Source organism: Cygnus atratus, chromosome 1 (assembly GCF_013377495.2).
Source record: "Cygnus atratus isolate AKBS03 ecotype Queensland, Australia chromosome 1, CAtr_DNAZoo_HiC_assembly, whole genome shotgun sequence".
Taxonomy (NCBI): Eukaryota; Metazoa; Chordata; class Aves; order Anseriformes; family Anatidae; genus Cygnus; species Cygnus atratus.
Genome location: NC_066362.1, coordinates 113,997,547 through 114,017,141, shown reverse-complemented (window position 1 = coordinate 114,017,141; position 19,595 = coordinate 113,997,547). Strand labels below are relative to the sequence as shown.

Below are 19,595 nucleotides of genomic sequence, written 5' to 3'. Positions count from 1 at the left end.
TGCTGTTATCGCAGCTGTGCGTAGTAGCAGGGCTTTATCCTATCAGCGTGATGCCAGTCAGCTGTCAACCTTGTCTTGGGAGGAGTCAAGATCAAAAAGTAACACGTTTTTGCCTTTGTTTCTTCTTTTTTTCACTTTGATGTTTATGCTCTTAACACCTGCAAGTACAGTATCTGCGTCCTCTTCATTTTTGGTGCTGTCTTCAACTTCTAATAGTTCTAAAAAGATACCCAAGTTTCACCTCTAACTTATTTTCTCGAAGAATACTTTCATCTGAGTAATTTCTCATATGCTTTCATGTAATAAAGCATTTTACCCTTTTTACTTCTTACCTATTTATGAAAAGATTAGTTTTTCCTCACCTGATACAGAGGATGTCTTCCAACACTGGACCACAAAGTGTTGCTGGTCCAATCCTGACACAGGTGTGTTTCTAGCAGAACACACCTGGCTTTGACTTCAAATTCTGTGGTATTTTAAAAGGCTTGAACTAAGTTTATGCCACTCTTTCTACAACACCTCCAATGCCTTCCATTATCTTATTTGTTAGTTTAATTTAGTAGTAGGGTGCAATGGCTGCTTATGTGGCCTGTTTGCTTTCTTTGTGTTTTTACCAAGTCAAAAACAGTTAAATGACTAATAAACTTGCAAGTGAGTATCCTGAAATAACCTCTTTTACCTTCTTATTGAATGCCTACTTCTCATGTGGTTTGAATCTCTAATGTCGAGATCCTGCTGACTTCCAACATGTCTCTAACATATATTAAGCATAATTGTTCCCTAATATTTACTCTCGGGGACAAAGTTATTTCTCATTTTATCGTGGAAGTGAAAGGACTCAGCTGTCAGGTAAATCAGGGGCAGCCTGCCTTTCACAGGACAGAAATTCTCACTGAAAGAAGGAAAGGAACGAGAGTAGTTGTGTCAGGAACACGGAAACCCTACGTCTGTTTGGAGCAGTACAAGCTCAGGCCTGAAACGATTCTCTTAGCTTTACCTGCGAAGGGAGCTGCTGGTGGGGTAGACTTGGGAGAAGAGGGGGAGAAAAATGATAGCTCTCAAAGAAGCACTGTTAGTCATCATAAGCAGTCCACTTAAGCTGAAAGAAATTTCAAGCTAGGCAGTCACACCCCATGAAAAGTAAGGTGATATAAGCAGTAGCTACTATAGCCCTTCTCCACATGGTTTGAAATGTCAGCATGTTACAGCAAAACCCAATGCTTCAGCTACTGGGAGAGTGAGGAATTGTGTGTGTTGGCACGAGATCTCAGTCCTGCGTGTGGAGAATTGGACTGGGAGGTACGTAAATAGGTCTGACAACAATTTCCAGGGCTGTACTTTGGAAATAGCATTCCTTCCTGTTGCGACAGCAGGTACGTTTGCTTTGTGTGACTGAAGAATGGAGTGACGGTTAATGAAGATCTGCACGTAACACGCCACATAATGGGAACCATCCACTTCAACGTCTAGAGAGCAAACCCAATTTCCACGAGGTTATTTGATCTCCAGAACGTGCTCCCCGCGGCAGCACCCTGCCGCCGTTCCTCCTCCAGCGCCAAGCACCCCTCAGCTCTGCGCTGCGACACCCAGGGCGGTGCGGGCGGCCCTCAGGGGACGAGGGGCTGACAGGCCGCCGGCTCCCGGCCGCACGAGCGCAGCGCCCCAACGGCCGTAACAGCCCCGGCGCGCGCCGTGGCCCCTCCCGCTCCTAACAGAACGGCCCCTCCCGCCCAACCCAGCGCAAACCCGCGGCCGTGATCCTTCCGCGCCCGGCCCTCTCGTTCCCCCCCACCGCGCCGTCCCGCTCTCCCCTCCCGCTCCCCCCGCCTCACGTCTCACCGCGGAGACGCGCTCCGTCCCCGCCGACCCCCTTCCTTCCCGGCCAACCACCCTCACCGGGAGCGGGGACTACTTTTCCCCTCCGCCCGGCGCAGGCGGCGGCGGGTGGCGCAGGCGGCGATGGCGGCGCTGAGGCTGCGCTAGGCGCGGGGGGGGGGAGCGCGAGCGAGGGAGGCGGGGGAGAGCAGAGGAGGGGGGAGGGGGCGCTGACAGGGCTCTGCTGAGCCGGGCCCGGCCCGCGCCTGCCGCCGCCAGAGCCCGGCCGCCCGCAGGAGGGAGGGAGGGAAGGAAGCGAGGAGAGCCATGGCCGAGCCCTCGCCTTCCTCCAGCTCCGGCGGCGCGTCTGTGCCGCTCATTGAATCAGGTAACGCCGGCGGGGCGCGGCGGGAGCCGGCGCCGCTCCCTGCCGCCATCTTCCCGCTGCCGCCGCCGCCGCTCAGCCTCACCCCCCCACCCCCCCACCCCGTGTCTCTCTGTCTGTCCCCGTCTCTCCCGCAGAGCTCTACTTCCTCATAGCTCGGTTCCTGACCACCGGGCCCTGCAGGAGAGCGCTGGAGGTGAGTACCGGGGCGCCGCTCGCTCACCTGGGCGCACACGCTCGCTCGGAGCCCTCGGCCGTTCGGTGGCTGCTGCGGAGAGGATTGCAGGGGAGGTGTGAGCGGCCGGTACCCCCATCCCCCGGCCCCTCGGCGGCCGCCTGACAAGCCCCAGCCCCCGGCCTCCCGTCCCCGCTGATGCCTTGTTTTCTCTTTTTTTTTCCTCTTCTGTTTCCCGTGTCTCCGCAGGTGCTGGTGCAGGAGCTGGAGCAGCATCAGGTCTGTGTGGAATCCCCGCCGGTCTCACCCCTCTCGCTGTAGTAGAAAGCTTCTTAAGTCACTCAAGTTTCTTCCGCTCCCACGTCCCAACTTTTTACCCCCCTCCACACACATTGTTGTGGATGTGATCTCTTCTCTCCTTCCCTTCTAACTTACTTATCTTTTTCCTTCTCTGTTTAGTTACTTCCTAAACGGTTGGATTGGGAAGGAAATGAACATTACAGAAGTTACGAAGAATTGGTGAGACTTTTTTTCTTTAAAAAACCCTTTTAATTAGGATGGTAATGCTGATGTTAAGACGTTTTAACCTTTAAAGCTAGGCCCAAAGCTTTAACTTGCAGATTCATTCCTGTTCTGTTAAGGCACTGGAGTCCCTGTTGGAAAAGGCGTTTGATGTCTTTACATTAGACTAACAAAAACACAAGTGGTGGTTTAAATTGAGGATATTGTTTACATAGCAGAGGTGGAGCTTGGCGTTGTGCATTGGTACATGCCGCTGCCTACAGACGGGCAGGAGCCAATCTGGAGCACGGTTTCATTTCAGAGTTTCACGAGCAAGTTTGTCAAGCGCGTTTTGATTTGACGGTATTTATTTTCTGCTTGGCTTCCTTCATCGGTCCCCTTCAACAGATTAGGAAATGAAATCGCTGTTCAAAAATCAAGGCTTGGCAGTTGTGGTTCCTATGAGTGTGCGCTCTTTCTCTGGCCACTCACTGGTCATAGCTATGTTTCTAAACATTACAAAGATACAAGTGACCTCTCAATGGCGTATACTTGAATGCCTTCTGCCGCCGATATTGTTTGCACCAAATGTTTCCTTCCATCCCGTTTCAGAATGGAAAGCTGCTTTTATCTTGGCGTTTTGTTTTACTGCTTCTTAAACTGCAGAATGTATTTGGCAGTTTGAACCTTGTGAAGTGATGGCCTGGTGGTGCCTGGCCACTGTAGTTCTGTGCTGGTTTATTGTTCTTGGTCGTGTTTTCTTTAGACAAATGTTTATTCACCACCCACCCCCACCCGGGTTAGGCATTCCAGGTTAATGGACTTCTCCCTTACCTGTCAGCTTGTGTATTGTTACAGTTAGATCCCCTCGTTGTCCCTCATGTGTACTTCTTGAACACTTCCGGGTAGTGCTTGTGTAGAGAAAGAATGATATTTTGTTTATAACGTTTTCTTAATTATTTAACTGCTGCTTAAAATGATAAACTGGATTCCATTTCTTTTAGTTGTCAGTGTGGTCAGTTGAGCAAATGAGGTCTTAAATTAATGCTTTAAGTCACTAAAAGGCCAAGTCTTGCTAAACAGGAATACTTTCAAGCTCTGACTTGAATTTAGCAGACATGAAAGTAGCATTGAGTTTAAAAGGGCTGTCTGTTTTTTGTTTGTTTGTATGTTTTTTGACCCTGATTCTTCTGGGACTTAAGGAGTTTTCTGTGTTCATGCATATAAAGTTCTCAAATGAATTCTTTAATGTGTGCCACTTCTACCTCTTTTCCCTGTACAATTTACAAGAAGTACCTATGCAGGATAATTGTATTTCAGAATACTCAAAATTCGTCTTCTGAAGCTTTTAGATTCTGCTTTTGAGGGGCTTTGGGAACCTTTTGTCCTGCGTGTCTCACTCTGAATTTGCATTGACTGCAGATAACTAACAATCAAGTGGTACGATTATTTCTTTTCCTTTTTGTTCATCATGGAACTGGAGCAAGAGTTTAAAATAACCATCTTTCCAAAATCTGAGTAAAGCTACTTTTAAAAAGATGCTAGGTTTGGTAAGCGTGCTTCTGTAAGTGACTCCTGATGATGGCGTGCAAGCAGAACGGTTTATAATACTTGACATAGATTATGCTGAGCGTTCTGTCCTGAATTTCTTGGCTGGTACTACTCTGTGCAAGTTGAAGAGGCAAAATTTAGAAAGAAATGGCGAAAAAGTGCATTTTTGTAGTCTTACCAACTAAATTTGTTCTCATAATCAGCCGTAACCATTTGTTGAGCTGATTTACTTCAGTATGTTTGGCTGTGTAGTAATGTTAACTGTTTCACTGGTGTTACCAGCCGCTCCCCAAAGAATACACCCGATAACCCCACAAACTTTGTACATTACTTGGATTTTTATTCTTAAAGCACGTTGGGTTGTGGCTTAAATCATATTGCTCTCAATACTCTGTTTATGTTTGGGCAACTTTTTGTTGAGCAGATGTTACTTGGCAGCACACAGTTTTTTTTTTTCTTGCCCTTCTGATTGTGGGATCAGCCTTATCAAGACTTTTCTCATTTATGTTCAGTCACAAGGCTGAGGGAGTAGCATCGTGAACTAGTTCTGCCTGTGTTTTCAACAACATGGGCAAGAGGCCGCATGTCGATGTTGTTGTGGCCCTTTGCCTCTCTTCAATGTCAGGGAATTGCCTCGCTGCTGGAGCAGCAGCACGGCTTCTGGCTCTGGCTGGTTCTTACGTGGCCCGTTCACGGAGTACAGTGAGCATGGGTATGTTTGTACCTGCTGATTCAGACCTGCCACTAGTTTAAATTTATCATCCTCTTGGTTTGGTTTACTCAAGTCTGTATAAACTCTGTGCATTTAACTTCTGCATTACTGTGATTGACTTCATCGCTAGTTTAGGAGTTCTTCTGACTGACCTCCGGGGCAGGTGGGGAACCCCAAACCATACATCTGTTCTTGACTGAGGCATCTGAGTGTACGTGGGGAAGTATTTTTTTTTTTTTTAGACTGCTAGATGTAAATAACATGGGATCTCCCTGACTCAACAGGTGATTGTTTTGATCCACTTGGTTTAAGGAAGCAGGTCAGTCTTATATTGTGTAGTGCTGGTTCTTCAAGGAAACTATATTGTACTCAAACCTACTAGACTGCACTTTACTGAACAAGTACTGTGTGCTGAAGTACTAGTTGCATGAATTCTCATGCTTGATTACAACAAAATTTTCCATGATACTGAGTTACAAGTGCCTGATTTTTATTAATAAAAAAATAATTGGGTGAGTTAGGCAAAGACGACCTTTGTAGGGTACCACAGAAATGGACACCATATGCATGAATATTGCAGACTTTCCATAGTAAAATACTGATGTGCAGTAGGTAATTTTACTGAAGGTGTTTTTACTACAGCTCTCCCATTCCTGAAGAGCACTTGCTTAGCTCAGTAGATGAGAGTTTTACAGAATTGCTTTTTTGTCATCTGAATTTGGGTATATTAAACATAGTTTAAATATTTATGTGAATATTGATACTTTTAGATTAATCTGTTCTGGATGTACCATATACATGTTTAAAACTTTAATTTCTGTCAGGTGCTATCCAACAAACATGTGGCTCCAGACCATTTATTACAAATTTGCAAGCGTATTGGCCCGATACTGGATAAAGAGATACCACCCAGCATTTCGAGAGTGAATTCCTTGCTTGGTGCAGGGAGACAGTCCTTGTTACGTACAGCAAAAGGTATGGTTTGTTTATTATTTGAAATGGGTATGATACATTTTCATAAGTATCTGGTAAAGATTTTTGGATTATTTAAAGGCAGTGAGTTTTCACCAACGTGGCCCACGCTACTTCTGCGTTGTGCTTAAGGAACCAAAACAGCAGTGATTTATGTCTTAATAGAATAACTACATGCTGATTGTTGTGAAAAGGAAGTTTTAGCTTGTATCACGACAGTTACTGTTACTCTGAGTGCTGAATGTTGCCAGTTTTCAGTGTTAGCGCAATATAGTGAACCATCAGGGGACAGGTGCTACTTCTCTCCCCTCCCCCAGCATCCTGAGTAGTGCACTGGCCCCTGTGGTTTTTGGTTGTGGTTGCTGTTGTACTGTGTTCAGTGCAAATCTGAGGCAGTAAAACCAGTTTTCTGAAAGTTTTCTTGGTTAATGCAAATGGCATCAAAATTAGTACATGCAAATTCTGTACGTATGCAGAAAGAAAGTCCATGTCCATAATTTAAAGGAATGGTTGGCAATACAAAAGCATGTGGTTTATTTGATATTTACAGAGTAGATTTTGGCTTAAAATTTCCCTCTTTGAACATTTTGGGAGAGAGGGGTGTGTTCGTGTGTTTGTAAAAAGTTTTGTTGGGTAGCTAGATACTATGTTGTGGGACTGGTTTACTGGATGCAGTTGTTTTTCAGTTATCTGTCCTAACTGCTTTAAAGGATGTGCACTGCAGCGACTGTTTTATCCTTAGAGTTGTGATTGCAGTTATTTCAACATGAGTCAGTCAAAATGACTTTGTGGTAAAGTTAAGAATCACAGAATTGCAAGGTTGGAAGGGAGCTCTTGAGATCGTCTAGTCTGATAATTTTGCATTAATAAACGTGCTGTATATTTTGCATAATTTTTTTTTGTCTTAAATACTTTGTTCTGAAAATGAGTATGAAAATTTCAGATGAAAAGTTAGTTTTGTGTTATGTGAATTGCAGAGGCATCACCATTCAGAAGTAGTTCTAAGCTTGTTCCCCGCCCCCCCTTCCCCTTCGTTACTATATCAATTTTTCTCTCCCTTTCTCTGGTGCTGTACTGTTCATTAAAAGTTTGGGGGCTTTCAGTCTTCTGATTTTTTTTAAGTTATTTCAGTACTGTGTATAAGACTATCTATAGGCGTATTCATTACCATGTTTTGAAACCGCAGTTGAACAGCATTTTTAACATGTGCTTGTGACAAACTTCCACTTGATTTTAAAGATTGCAGGAACACTGTTTGGAAGGGCTCTGCATTTGCTGCTCTTCATAGAGGAAGACCTCCTGAAGTTCCTGTAAACTATGGCACACCACCAAATCTTGGTAAGCCTTGTTCGACACCCATCTCTATTGATATGAGCTTATGAGGTGTATCTTGATACAGGTCTTGCTATGACACTGAAAATTGCACCTCAGCTGGATCTGGAGGCTTATCTGGAGAACTTTGTATGCCTTCACTGGAGTTAGGTATGGGTACAAAGGCCTGCCCACAGCACTTGTGAGATAGTAGCCTCTAGGTGAGGTCTGTCTCTTTTAATAAAGCCTGTGTATTAAGTAGTTAAACCAACAAGTATGTGTTTCTGAATCATTCACCTTTGGATGGAAGGGCTGTCGTACGATTTAACATATAGAAAGCCAAGGGAAAATAAAGATAACATTTAGCACTTCATATTTAGAGGCAGAAGTTTGGATTCAAGCAAATTTAAAGTACTGTCTTGCTTATACACATAAAAAAATTGGAAATTCAAAGAAACAACAACCCTGACTTCATGAAATATGAAAGTCACTCTTGGTAAATCCTTAAGTAATGCATTAATGAAGGTAAATAATGATGTTTTAGAGTAGACTTGTTTTACACGTTAACATGTTGATTCTTTGATTTCTTTGTGTTCTAGTGGAAGTATATCGAGCAAAGCAATTAACTGGATATGCAAAGTTCAGTACTTCGTTTCCAGGAAGTATGTATCAGCACGTAAAGATGCACAGACGGATTCTTGGCCATCTTTCTGCTGTGTATTGTGTTGCATTCGATAGGACTGGACATAGAATATTTACTGTGAGTTGAAATAAATCCGAGTCTGAAAATAATCATAGTTGGATGCTAGGAAAAGAACTTTGAAATGCAAGCTATGCTAAAACTTCTCGAGGTGGATATCAATACTGTTAAAGTAGAGCTGATGAGCTCCATCTCAGTGCTCAAGTGTGACAATTTGGTAAAGTAAAAGGTCAGAAGCATCTAAGAAATAGCTGTACTTCATGTCAGCACCTGACCAGATACCAATGCAGGAGCTTTCTTCAGTGACATAGTTGTGTGTTCAGCATTTTTCATGTTCTTCATAAAATGGTAGAAGAGGAATTTGTTTTACAGTCCTTTTTTTGGTCCTTGCCATTACTGTAAGGAATCTCCTCAAATTTAGTCCAGACTTTTTGCTTTATATGGCATAGATCTGTAATTTTGAACCATAATTAAAATTTTATTTCTTAGTGTGGGTCATATGACATTATTTTTGTCAGTTTAAGTAGTATACAGAATTTTAAACAGACTTGTAATTTTACCAAGCTCTGAAAAAGCACAGGTTCTTTAAAGAACACCTAAACACCCTGAATGTCTTTTAAACTCCTTGCTGAGCATAATAAATATTTCTTTCTAGGGTTCAGATGACTGTCTGGTAAAGATCTGGTCAACTCATAATGGCAGGTTATTTGCCACATTACGTGGACATTCAGCAGAGATTTCTGATATGGCTGTCAATTATGAGAACACTATGATTGCAGCTGGAAGCTGTGATAAAATGATCAGAGTGTGGTGTCTGAGGACTTGCGCACCAGTTGCTGTCCTCCACGGACACACAGGGTCCATTACCTCATTACAGGTATGTTTTGCATTAATGCTTACATTTTCTGATTGTTGGATACTTTGTGTGGTATTAGAGGTTATATTGAACAAACAATGCTTGCTTTCTTAATGTAGAACAAAATGGATGTTAAAAATGAACATTTGAAAATAAAGCTTCAGGCTCGTAAAATAAAACGGCGTATGCAACTTGACCTAGTGCTAACTTTATTTCTTTTAGTAAGTACTGCAGATTCTCTAAGTAAAAATCAGTACTTGCATACAAATTAGTGAGTGGTAAATTTACAGAAGTGGAAGAGGAGTCCATAAGTAGAATTTAGTACTTTGTTTTGTTAATATTGAATGTGAAGTTTTTGGCTCTGACTGAATATACACCTTGGGTGTTCTGGGGTTTTGCTTAGTGATTTTCCTCCTGTCTTACTGTTCATTTGGCACTTCTACCCAGCACCAGTGTGCCAACGTACTGTGAGGACAGCCAGACCACTGGGTGACTAGAGAGGTTTTTAGAAAACTCTTGTGCATGGCTTAAATCTTAAAAAGTCCTCTTGGCCTTGAGGACTATACATGTAACCTAGTTATTTGTGCTTCAGCGTGTAGAAACTCTTAAAATGGGGATAGGTTATAAGAAGCAGCTAGGTCATGAGACTCAAAGATAAGTTTCACTTGACAGCATGGTATGAAAGGTTTGAAGTCATTTGGGGGAGGGGGCTGGGATTTTTGCACCTGACTTTAGAGTCAGGTGTGGTAGTAGGATTTAGGTTGGTGGGATGCCCTAAGATTAGCTAGCTATCATATTGGTAGGGAAATAACCACTTTTCTTGGTTGCTTACTTATATTGTGAAACACACTTACATGAAAGCCATACATGAATACAGCCATCTGTCCTTGTGTCATTACTTCTTTGAGAAGAAAATTAGTGCCTCATTTTCAGTTTGTGGAGAAAAGTACTTTGTGGTTGCTGTTACTGGGTTAAGAAGTAGTTCACCAATTGTTCTATCTTACTTTTTCACGTCCTAATGCAAGGAACTGATGTTCTGTTTGCCATGACAGTTGGCATGTGAATGGCAAATAAATTTCACTGCGTATGTCTCTGTGGTTTTTACATGACTCAAATTATTTTGGTGTTACCGTGTATATTAAGATCTGAACATTTAAATATTGATGCCAAAAATTAAAACCACAAGAGAAACCAACCTATTTAAAAATAGGTTCCTTGCTTCCGTGAAGTTCCTGAATAGTTAATGTAAAGACAGGAATCTATCTTCACTTAGAGACACTAAATAAAAGATGGTAGTGCTGAATCCCCCTGAAGTTAACCTTTATAATTTCATAGATGAACTACGTTGATGTTGAAAGACATGTAAAGCCAGTTTGTTAAAATACTTTAAGAGAGCTGTTCCCAGGCAACCACCAAGCATTCTACCTGTACTGTTTGAGTTGTTGGAACTGGAGTGACATTGGGTGACGTTCTGGGTGACGTTGCGCCCTCCTGGTGTCAGTTCCTGGAGATGTGGTGTGCTGGTTTATGTGGGTGGCTGTTCTGGTCCAGTAGGTCATTCTTACAACTTCGGTGATCGGATATTTGTCTTACTGTCAAAACTATGTAATTTCAAATGTGCAAAGATGTCTAGTGTAATACGTTAGAAAACAGTAAGTTCTGAGGAGTGGCTGAGGGAACTGGGGCTGTTTAATCTGGAGGAGAGGAGGCTGAGGAGAGACCTTATTGCTCTCTGCAGCTATCTGAAAGGAGGCTGTAGCAGGGTGGGGGTCAGTCGCTTCTCCGAAGCAACAAGTGATAGGAGAAGAGGAAATGGGCTCAGATTGTGCCAGGGGAGGTTTAGATTGGAAACAAGGAGACATTCCTTCTCAGAAAGGGTTGTGAAGTATTGGAACAGGCTGCCCAGGGGAGTGGTGAAGCTACCATCCTTGGGGGTATTGAAGAGACATGTGGCGAAGAGGGACATCGTTTTTTGATGGGACTCAGTAGGTCAGGTTGATGGTTGGACTTGATCTTGAAGGCATTTTCCAACTTCAGTGATTCTATGATTTTATGTTGCATATTTAAATTTGAAAGCGTTTTGATACTTGTGCCAGTCCAAAGGTGGCCCTTTGGACTCAGTCTCATTTTGGGCTTTGTAATTCCTTATTTATCAGGTAAACCAGCAGCTCATTATCCAGATTTGCTGTGTTTCTCAAGACGAACAGGCTTACATGGAGGGCTGAAGAGGGGTTACCTGCCAGCTTTCGCAGTTCAGTTAAAAAAAATATAGAACTTCGCAGTTTTCTCAAAAAAAAAAAAAATGCTGCCTTCAAGAGCAATCTTAATATTTGCAGTTTCTGCTGTATTCATTGTTTTTTTCTTTGTTTCTGGCAAAGCACTTGTTTCTTTTATTGTAGTATGCTGGATTTTTTTCTTAATAGTTCTCGGTACGGCTATAATTGAAATAGATTTATATGGCTGATTCCAGTGGTAGTAGTAATTGATGAACAATTTAATCACTTTGTCATGTAAAGTTTTCTGAAAGGGTGGCTTTGTGCACAGCAATAAAACTGTCTTAAGCGTGTATGAGGACTTCCTATGAAGTCGTATGTGCTTGGTTACGCATACTCAGGCTATCTCATAACTTAGGCTCTGTTTAATTATAGTATTTAAAAAGAAAGCCTATCTAGTGAAATCTGCTTTCATTTTTTTCCAGTGCTCTGTCTGCTTGTTACTTCTCTGACAAAAATTTTGAGTGAGTGCTTGTGGTTAGTTAAAACTTCCAAAACAAAGCAGCAAGAGAATTGTTATATAATGCAATAACTGGAACATGCAACACAAACTTATTTTAGAGTATAGGAGGTGTTACTTTTGAAACATTAAAAAAATTGTCAGTTATCAACAACTGCTTTAGTGAAAAATTTATCTCAACAGTTTTAGTTGATGCAATATTTCACATTAGCATTTTTAAAAGTTCCTGAAAAGTTTTAAAATATCTGGTTTTGTATGTTTCTGACTTCTGCTTTTTTCCCCCTTCAGTTTAGTCCAATGGTAAAAGGCTCCATGCGTTACATGGTCTCTACGGGTGCAGATGGAACTGTTTGCTTTTGGCAATGGGATACAGATTCCATGAAATTCAAGTATGTAACTGGGTTGCTGATGACATCCTCTTATGCTGTACTCCAATTAAAATAAGTTGGGTGCTTTAGCAAATGTACTTTGGCTTAACTAGCTCAAAAATTTGTTTGTGTGATTAAAAAAAATGTTGTGGAAATAATCTATGACATGATTACTTTAAAGCATGATCACTAATTATGTTCTTTACAAACTTGTTATTCTGTTGTCCGGGAAAATTAATCGAGTTTGCTGGATTTTCTGCTTAATGTTGTTCTTAGTAGCTGTTTTGTGAGATTATGGCCATGTCAACTGGAAGAGTATGCACATGACTGGCAGAACAGGAAACCAGTCTTTTAAATCACATTGTGCAGTATTGCAAAACTTGTATTTACTGCCGTAAAATGTTATGAATTTGCCTGGTGTTCTGCAGTAACAGAACCTAGTGGGCCTTATTTGAAGTACCACTGGTGATTTGTAATGCAAAAACACAAGTTCAGTACCTCGTGGATATATTTTGGAGGGGATAAGTCATACAAATCAAAGGATGAGAGAGAATACATGCTCTTTGGCATGTCATCTTATATTTGCTAGGTAATAACGTTTTGCAGGAAGTTATAAGCTGCTGGGTATGTGGGCTTCAAATACCATTTGCGTGTGTACAGGAATTTTGAAAAGTAAACCTTTTTGCTCATCCTCCTGCACAAGATGCCCAGATGTTTAAGAAGTACCTGTCATGTAGATGTTCAAAGAAACACACACTTATGTTCTGAAATTATGTGAAAAGCCAAGTTGTGTGACGTGTCCTGTTTCAAGCAACTTTTTCTTTTGTAGCAATCGGCCAGTGAAATTCACAGAGAAGCCTAGACCAGGAGTTCAGATGCTTTGTTCTTCATTCAGCGTAGGTAAGTCATGCGCAGATTGAATTTAGCACTGTGACTTCTCTTCCTCCATGAGCACATACTATAATACTCTTCTTGTGACAGCTTTAAAATATACAAGAACAGGCACCGTGTACTATGTAATTGTATATAGGTGTATTGTTAGCCTGGGACATAATTGTCTTGCCTTAGCTGACGGTGAAGGACTGTGGAACTAAGTGATGCTATTTTCAAACTGCCATTGGTGGTTTGCTGAAGTAAAAGTCAACCTGACGCTTGTTTACTCTTTGCGTGTCTTTACTGGATTTTTATATTTGACTCCTGATTCTGTGCCGGTTGTATGCAAGGATTGTCATAAAGATCCCTTCTTACTTAAGAATTCATAAATGTATCTCTAAAAGTGCTTCAGTCCTGGCCTTGAAAGTCTCCTTTCATTCTAATCACGTGGGTGACTTTTGTGGGAATGCTTGCTTGTACCAGACAGCATGAATGTCAGAAGGAACTTGGAACAGAAATAAAATGCAACTCAAAGTGTAGCTTGTTAGCTCTTCACAACAAAATGTTTTGGACAACACTTGCAGGAGCCAAGAAGCAGATGATAATATTTTTGTACCACAGTTAAGCACTGGTCTGCTTATCCTGGTGTACCTGTAATTCCACACGGTTGTGAAGCGATTCTTAGGCCACAAATGACACACATGCTACAGGGAAAGAATCATATAGATAATTCTGATGATGACTAGCTATATTCCTTATAATCTAACACCCATGTGCACAAGCAGTGGTGGTAGATGTTTCAGCATTCCCCTAGTTACATATTTACAAATATTTGTAACATTGAGCATGACTGTTTGTTTTTACCATGTCTGAGAAGGCTTTCTAGGCTGGGAGGGGGGGATTTCGCTCCACATCTGGATGTCAGTGGAAGTTTTTAGTTATTTGAACTAAGGATCTGAGAAGTGTGATCTGTTTTAATTTCTTACATGGTAGCTTGATTATTTTTTTCACAGGTGGCATGTTTTTAGCAACTGGCAGTACTGACCATGTTATAAGGATGTATTTTTTTGGCTCCGAAACACCTGAGAAAATAGCTGAATTGGAGAGTCATGCTGTAAGTAAGATTTTTAAATCTACTGGTTAGTCACTTAAAGCATTATTAAAGTTGCAAATTAATGTTGTTAGTGAATGTTTAACAATGTTTTTATTGAAAGTATTTTTAGAACTTGCATGTATTTCAGCCAGTTATCTCAATGTGACTTGACCATTTTAAAGGGTGTCAGGAATCTCCGATTTTAAAGCATGTGGCTTGCGCAGTTGTTTCCCTTTATGATGTGAGTGTGCCTAGCCACATATTATATGATGTATACAGGAAGTATACATACTGAGAATATGAATTTCATTATGTAGGTATTTATGATTTGACACCTTTTGTGTTAAATCTTTAATTGGGAATTGAGGTTCCAGAGTTTTCCAGAACCATTACTTTTTTTTCTGTAGCCTAGTCTAGCATATTCTGCCTTCTAAAGAATCTAAGGCAAACTTGGCTTGCATTCACATGATGAAGTTTGAGTCACTTTTTTTTTTCCAGTACTTGATGCTCAAAGAATCTTTAAGGAATATTTTTTAATGTCTTTTATGCAGTCAGTACAGTGAATTTTCCCATGAATAGGACTTGGGTCCTTACATTTGTATAATTTTATGCTTGGATTTTTTTCACTTAACTGGAGCATTTAACTTTGTTTCTTACAGCTGTCACTGTTAATGTATTTTAATCTTGCTCCCCATTATCATTTTTGAATGTGAACATAAGAATGTAAAATTAATCATTAGTAGGGTTCTTAGGTTGCTGGATAATGTCGTTTACACCTATTTGTATTGCTCTGCTCGTAGGTCAGTGTAGCTTGGTAAGATGATTCTGTATTTCATATGAGAAGGCAGCTTTTCTGCCAGGTATATTTTTAACACATGATTTAAAATCTCCTCAGAATTTTGTGCTGTTTAGATGTTCTTTGTGATAGAACATCAGTTAAGACAGTTAATTTTTTTCCACACAGCTTTAATACAGGGAATTTGATTTAGTTGAACTCTAAAATCTATTTCAAAGGCAGCTTTTCAAATACTCCCCTTATTTTGTTTGCTTTAATATGTTTTTTCTAATACCAAATCTGAGTTTAACCATTTGTTATAGTGATAAGATTTGATCAATGCATATTCTGTCTGTAGAGAAGACTTTCAGCTCTGTAAGATAAACTAATTTGAATGTGGTATTTGCTTTTCCTGTTGTTTTTATTTTGATAAAATAAATACAATCTTATATTTCTTTGAGGAATATGTAAGTAGGAGAGGGAGCAACGGGTTTCTCTAGATTATAATAGGTTTAGGACTGGAAGTATATGTTCAAATGCAAGTTAACTAGCTGCCAAGTTATTAAAGAACAGTTATTTAATCTGTCCATACGTCACATTTAAAAGAAACGTTTTTGTAAAGCTTGCATTTTAAATATAGCATTAATGATTAGTGAGTTCTTGTAAGTCTTTTGGCTTGGCTCAAGCTGCAGTAAAACTGTTAGAAGTTGTACAGTATGCATTTTTCATCATTTCAGATTTTCCTAATCTTAGATGTGTCAAAACCGTATTTCATGTTTATAATTTCTAACAAACTGTTTTTCTTACAGGACAAAGTTGACAGCATTCAGTTTTCTAACAGTGGTGATAGGTATGTTAAATATGCTCAAATGTAAACAGATAATACATTGCTTTGGAATTAATAACATGTTTTTATTTTATTTGAATTTAAAGGTCAGGCTTGGACTAATTCAGGAGGGTATAGTTAAGTTGCAGCTGTGCACCTCAACTTTCTATTGATCTTTTTTAGACAGTCTCTTCGGACTAGTTGAATTTGTACTTATCTGGAGGAATATTGCCACTTCTTAACGTATCTGATGCATTTGTGGCTTCATAAACCTCCTTTTCCTTCTCCTTCCCTTTTGGTTTCAACAAGTATTGGATCAAAATATGAAGCAATGAAAATGCAATGCAAATTGTCTAAAATAAGTTTTAATGCTCTTTTTTTTTCTAGCTTACTATTATTCTTTATGGAAATGAATTCAACAATTTTACAGCTGATCTGGGGGATAAAAAAAAAAGTAGTCGTGTAAATTCCATTTGTAAATCTTCATCCATACTTTAAATTCAGAGTAATGTCTTAACTGATCTCTCATTGGCCTATCAGAAATTAAAATAGGGATTTTAGCCTTCAGGGCAGACTTCCATTTGCAACCGTCAGTTGCAGCTATATTTTTGTGTCCTTTCTCTTTTTGAAAGCCAAGCATCTATGACTAAGAAGGCTAACAGTCAGTATTCAGCTTAGAAGTTGTAAAAAAAGTTGTTGTTGTGGCTTCCTTTTGAGTGTGGTTTTCTGTAATTACTCACCTTTGGTACCATTGTGTTGCACTGATCCCTCTCACTTGCATGGATTAGCTTTGAGGACACCAGCCCTGTTGCACTTTTTCGTGGTGACTCTTTCTATGGAATATGTTTAGGATTTTAAAATATTACTAAAGTGAATTCTAGCTAATTAGAACATAGTCATGATATACCCAGGACACAGACTTTTTCTGTGGGAGGTCTTTCTCAGGATTGTAATTCATGGACTAGGGAGGTGATTTGTATGTCTGATAGATTTTATTTTTTTTTTGGTTCCTCTCTTCAGGAACTTCCATTCTTCTATATTGGTAGTTCAGCAGTTGATGAAATGGAAACCTGAACTGTGGTTTCCACCTCAATATCTCAAAGAAAACCACTAGTGGTCTTCTCTTTTGTGCACAGCTGTGGGTGAACATCTCAGCTTTTGTTATGCTGACCTGTCCTTTCCTCTACATCAGTATCTGATACTTTGCAGTTTCAGAACAGTTTACTTAAAATACATGCTTAGAGAATTGTAATTGAGAAGGAGTTGAGGATAAAGTTGTGAATTGAGTTTAGCTTTGGAAGTTGCTTCTCTATTCAGAGTGTTTTGACAAGTTGTTCAACTTCAGAAAAACTCTTTATAGAATCACAGAATCATCAGCTTGGAAAAGACCTCTGAGATCATCAAGTCCAGCTGTTAACCTAGCACTGCCAAGTCTACCACTAAACCATGTCCCTAAGCACCACATCTACAAGTCTTTTAAAGACCTCCAGGGAAGATGACTCCACTACTCCCTGGGCAGCCTGTTCCAATGCTTCACAACCCTTTACGTTGTGCCAATCTACACCTCCCCTGGTGCAACTTGAGGCCATTTCCCTTTGTCCTGTCCCTTCTTGCTTGGGAGTAGAGACTGACCCCCACCCCGCTACAACCTCCGTGTGAGGTAGTTGTAGATCACAGTAAGGTCTCTCCTGAGCCTCCTTTTCTCCAGGCTAAACAGCCCCAGCTCCCTCAGCTGCTCTTCACAAGACTTGCTGTCTGGACGCTTCACCAGCTTCATTGCCCTTCTCTGGACATGCTCCAGCACCTCGATGTCCTTCTTGTGGTGAGGGGCCCCCAAGTGAAGCCATATTCAAGGTGCAGCCTCACCAGAGCTGAGTACAGAGGAACAATCACTTCCCTGGTCCTGCTGGCCGTGCTATTTCTGATACAGGCCAGGATGCTGTTGGCCTTCTTGGCCACCTGAGCATACCACTGGCTCGTGTTCAGCCAGCTATTGACCAACACCCCCAGGTCCCTTTCCACTGGGCAGCTTTCCAGCCTCTATTTCCTCAGCCTGTAGCATTGCTTGGGGTTGTTGCGCTCCAAGTGCAGGACCTGGCACTTGGCCTTATTGAACCTCATACACTTGGCCTCAGCCCGTCATCCAGCCTATCCAGCTCCCTCTGCAGAACCTTGCTACCCTCAAGCAGATCGACACTCCTTTCTAACTTGGTGTTGTCTGCAGTTACTGAGGGAGCACTTGATCCCCTCGTCCAGATCTTTGACAAAGATATTGCATAGAATCCATTCCAGTGCTGAGCCCTGGGGGGCTTTCCTGGGGTTCTGGAAAGAAAGCTAATAACAGGTAACTGTAAAGAGTTCTCATGCCTAAATCGAAGATCCGACTTTTACCAGTATTTCATTGTGATATTTTAAGTTGTAGCATCGTGTACCTCTGAAAATACTTTAAAACAAAATCTTTTAACTATCTTTTAATACTTCTTCAAGGTTCATAAGTGGCAGTAGAGATGGAACAGCTCGGATCTGGCGTTTTGAACAAGCAGAATGGAGGAGTATTTTGTTGGATATGTCCGATCGATTACCAGGGTAGGTGAAGTGTTGCCTTGTTTTAATCCGTTGTGTGAGGTCAGAAAGTTTGGAGAACTATGAAGCACACTTACAAATTAGAACTTAACAGTGTTATGATCGGGTGGTGTGGTCTCTGGAGGGTGAAATGTCTGTTCAATGATGTAGTAACTTGTTAAATTATTGTCTATGCTTGCATAAAAATATGCATTCAAATGTATAGCTTTCACTGTACACTGTTCACTTGTACACTGAACCAGATTAATTACAGGCCTGCATTTGTTAAGGCAAAAAGTTAACAGAAAATGCAGTAGGACTTTTCTGTAGCTGGCCTTCAGCCAGACATCTGATACGGTGTCAGAGGAGGAACTTACTAAATTTATAAAAATAATATATTTGATAAGCTTTTTCTAGGAGAGGTGATGAAAGATAATAGGTGGATTTCATCAAGGACTGATCTTGCCAACTGTTTTCACTGACTGTTTGCAGTTTTAAAAAGCATATTAATGAAGTATGCTGGTGGCACGCAGTTTGAATAGTATCATTACAGATGAAGATTGGGATATTACACAGCACTGAATAAACCTGAAGGGTGGATGAAAGCTCAGTTACCTTTTGTAGAGACTAATTTGGAGGTGATTAGATTGGGGGGGCGGATACCTAGGTTTTACTAGGTGATTGGAGGATAAACGTAAGATTTTTTTGTCATGCAGACAAAAAAAAAAAAGTGGTTTTGGTAGAAATAGAGTTATTAGTATTTGAGACTTGACTGGCATCTTTCTGGCATAGTAGGTAAAATTATAGTTGTGTAAGACTGAGAGAGTCTTTGTAAGGTAGGCTACTTAGTTGATGCGGAATATAAATATTCTGTGTGAAAGTATGTTTCAAAGACAGCCTATTCCTTCAGATAATTAAGATGCTGAGAGGAACTGCCTGGTATCCTATACATGTAGTTTGGTGAGAAAAATAAGGAAATAATAGTTTGCCTGATTGTTAACACTGAAAAATAGGTTATTTTTCTCTAGCTTGAGATTGAGATAGGCTAATAAAAATATCTCATACCTGTGTAACTCTTTAAAATAGTGACACGTGTTCAGAAGAGGACAAATTTATGAAGCCAAAAGTAACCATGATAGCTTGGAACCAAAATGATAACTATGTTGTTACGGCTGTAAATAATCATCTGCTCAAAGTCTGGAATTCCTCTACAGGGCAACTGCTTCATGATTTGGTGGTATGTAATTTTACTTTCTTTTTTGAAGTAGATGGTCTTTCCATACTTAGAATGGCATGTGCATGCTGAGTTCATTATTAAGTCTGATTTGTCTTGAAAGCTCTATATGAATGGTAAGGCAAGTGTAGTGTTTCTTGGAGCTGTTTTTTT

General features: G+C 40.7%; 2 protein-coding genes across 3 annotated transcripts in view; one reads left to right on the top strand and one right to left on the bottom strand.

The window, feature by feature from the left end:
- The window catches only part of GET1 (guided entry of tail-anchored proteins factor 1), a 93,304-nt gene that overhangs the window by 14,990 nt on the left and 58,719 nt on the right, over positions 1-19,595 (bottom strand). The gene's annotated exons all lie outside the window — the stretch shown is intronic.
- Positions 1,999-19,595, top strand: part of BRWD1 (bromodomain and WD repeat domain containing 1) — a 59,424-nt gene continuing 41,827 nt past the window's right edge. For both annotated transcript variants that reach the window (XM_035545992.2, XM_035545991.2), the window contains exons 1-14: positions 1,999-2,203; positions 2,338-2,396; positions 2,625-2,654; positions 2,835-2,894; positions 5,964-6,114; positions 7,351-7,449; positions 8,022-8,182; positions 8,778-8,999; positions 12,000-12,100; positions 12,909-12,979; positions 13,966-14,066; positions 15,630-15,670; positions 18,134-18,232; positions 19,295-19,445. In XM_035545992.2, coding sequence (XP_035401885.1) covers positions 2,143-2,203; positions 2,338-2,396; positions 2,625-2,654; positions 2,835-2,894; positions 5,964-6,114; positions 7,351-7,449; positions 8,022-8,182; positions 8,778-8,999; positions 12,000-12,100; positions 12,909-12,979; positions 13,966-14,066; positions 15,630-15,670; positions 18,134-18,232; positions 19,295-19,445 — 1,407 coding nt within the window. In that variant the 5' untranslated portion in view covers positions 1,999-2,142. The remainder of the gene's footprint in view (positions 2,204-2,337; positions 2,397-2,624; positions 2,655-2,834; positions 2,895-5,963; positions 6,115-7,350; positions 7,450-8,021; positions 8,183-8,777; positions 9,000-11,999; positions 12,101-12,908; positions 12,980-13,965; positions 14,067-15,629; positions 15,671-18,133; positions 18,233-19,294; positions 19,446-19,595) is intronic.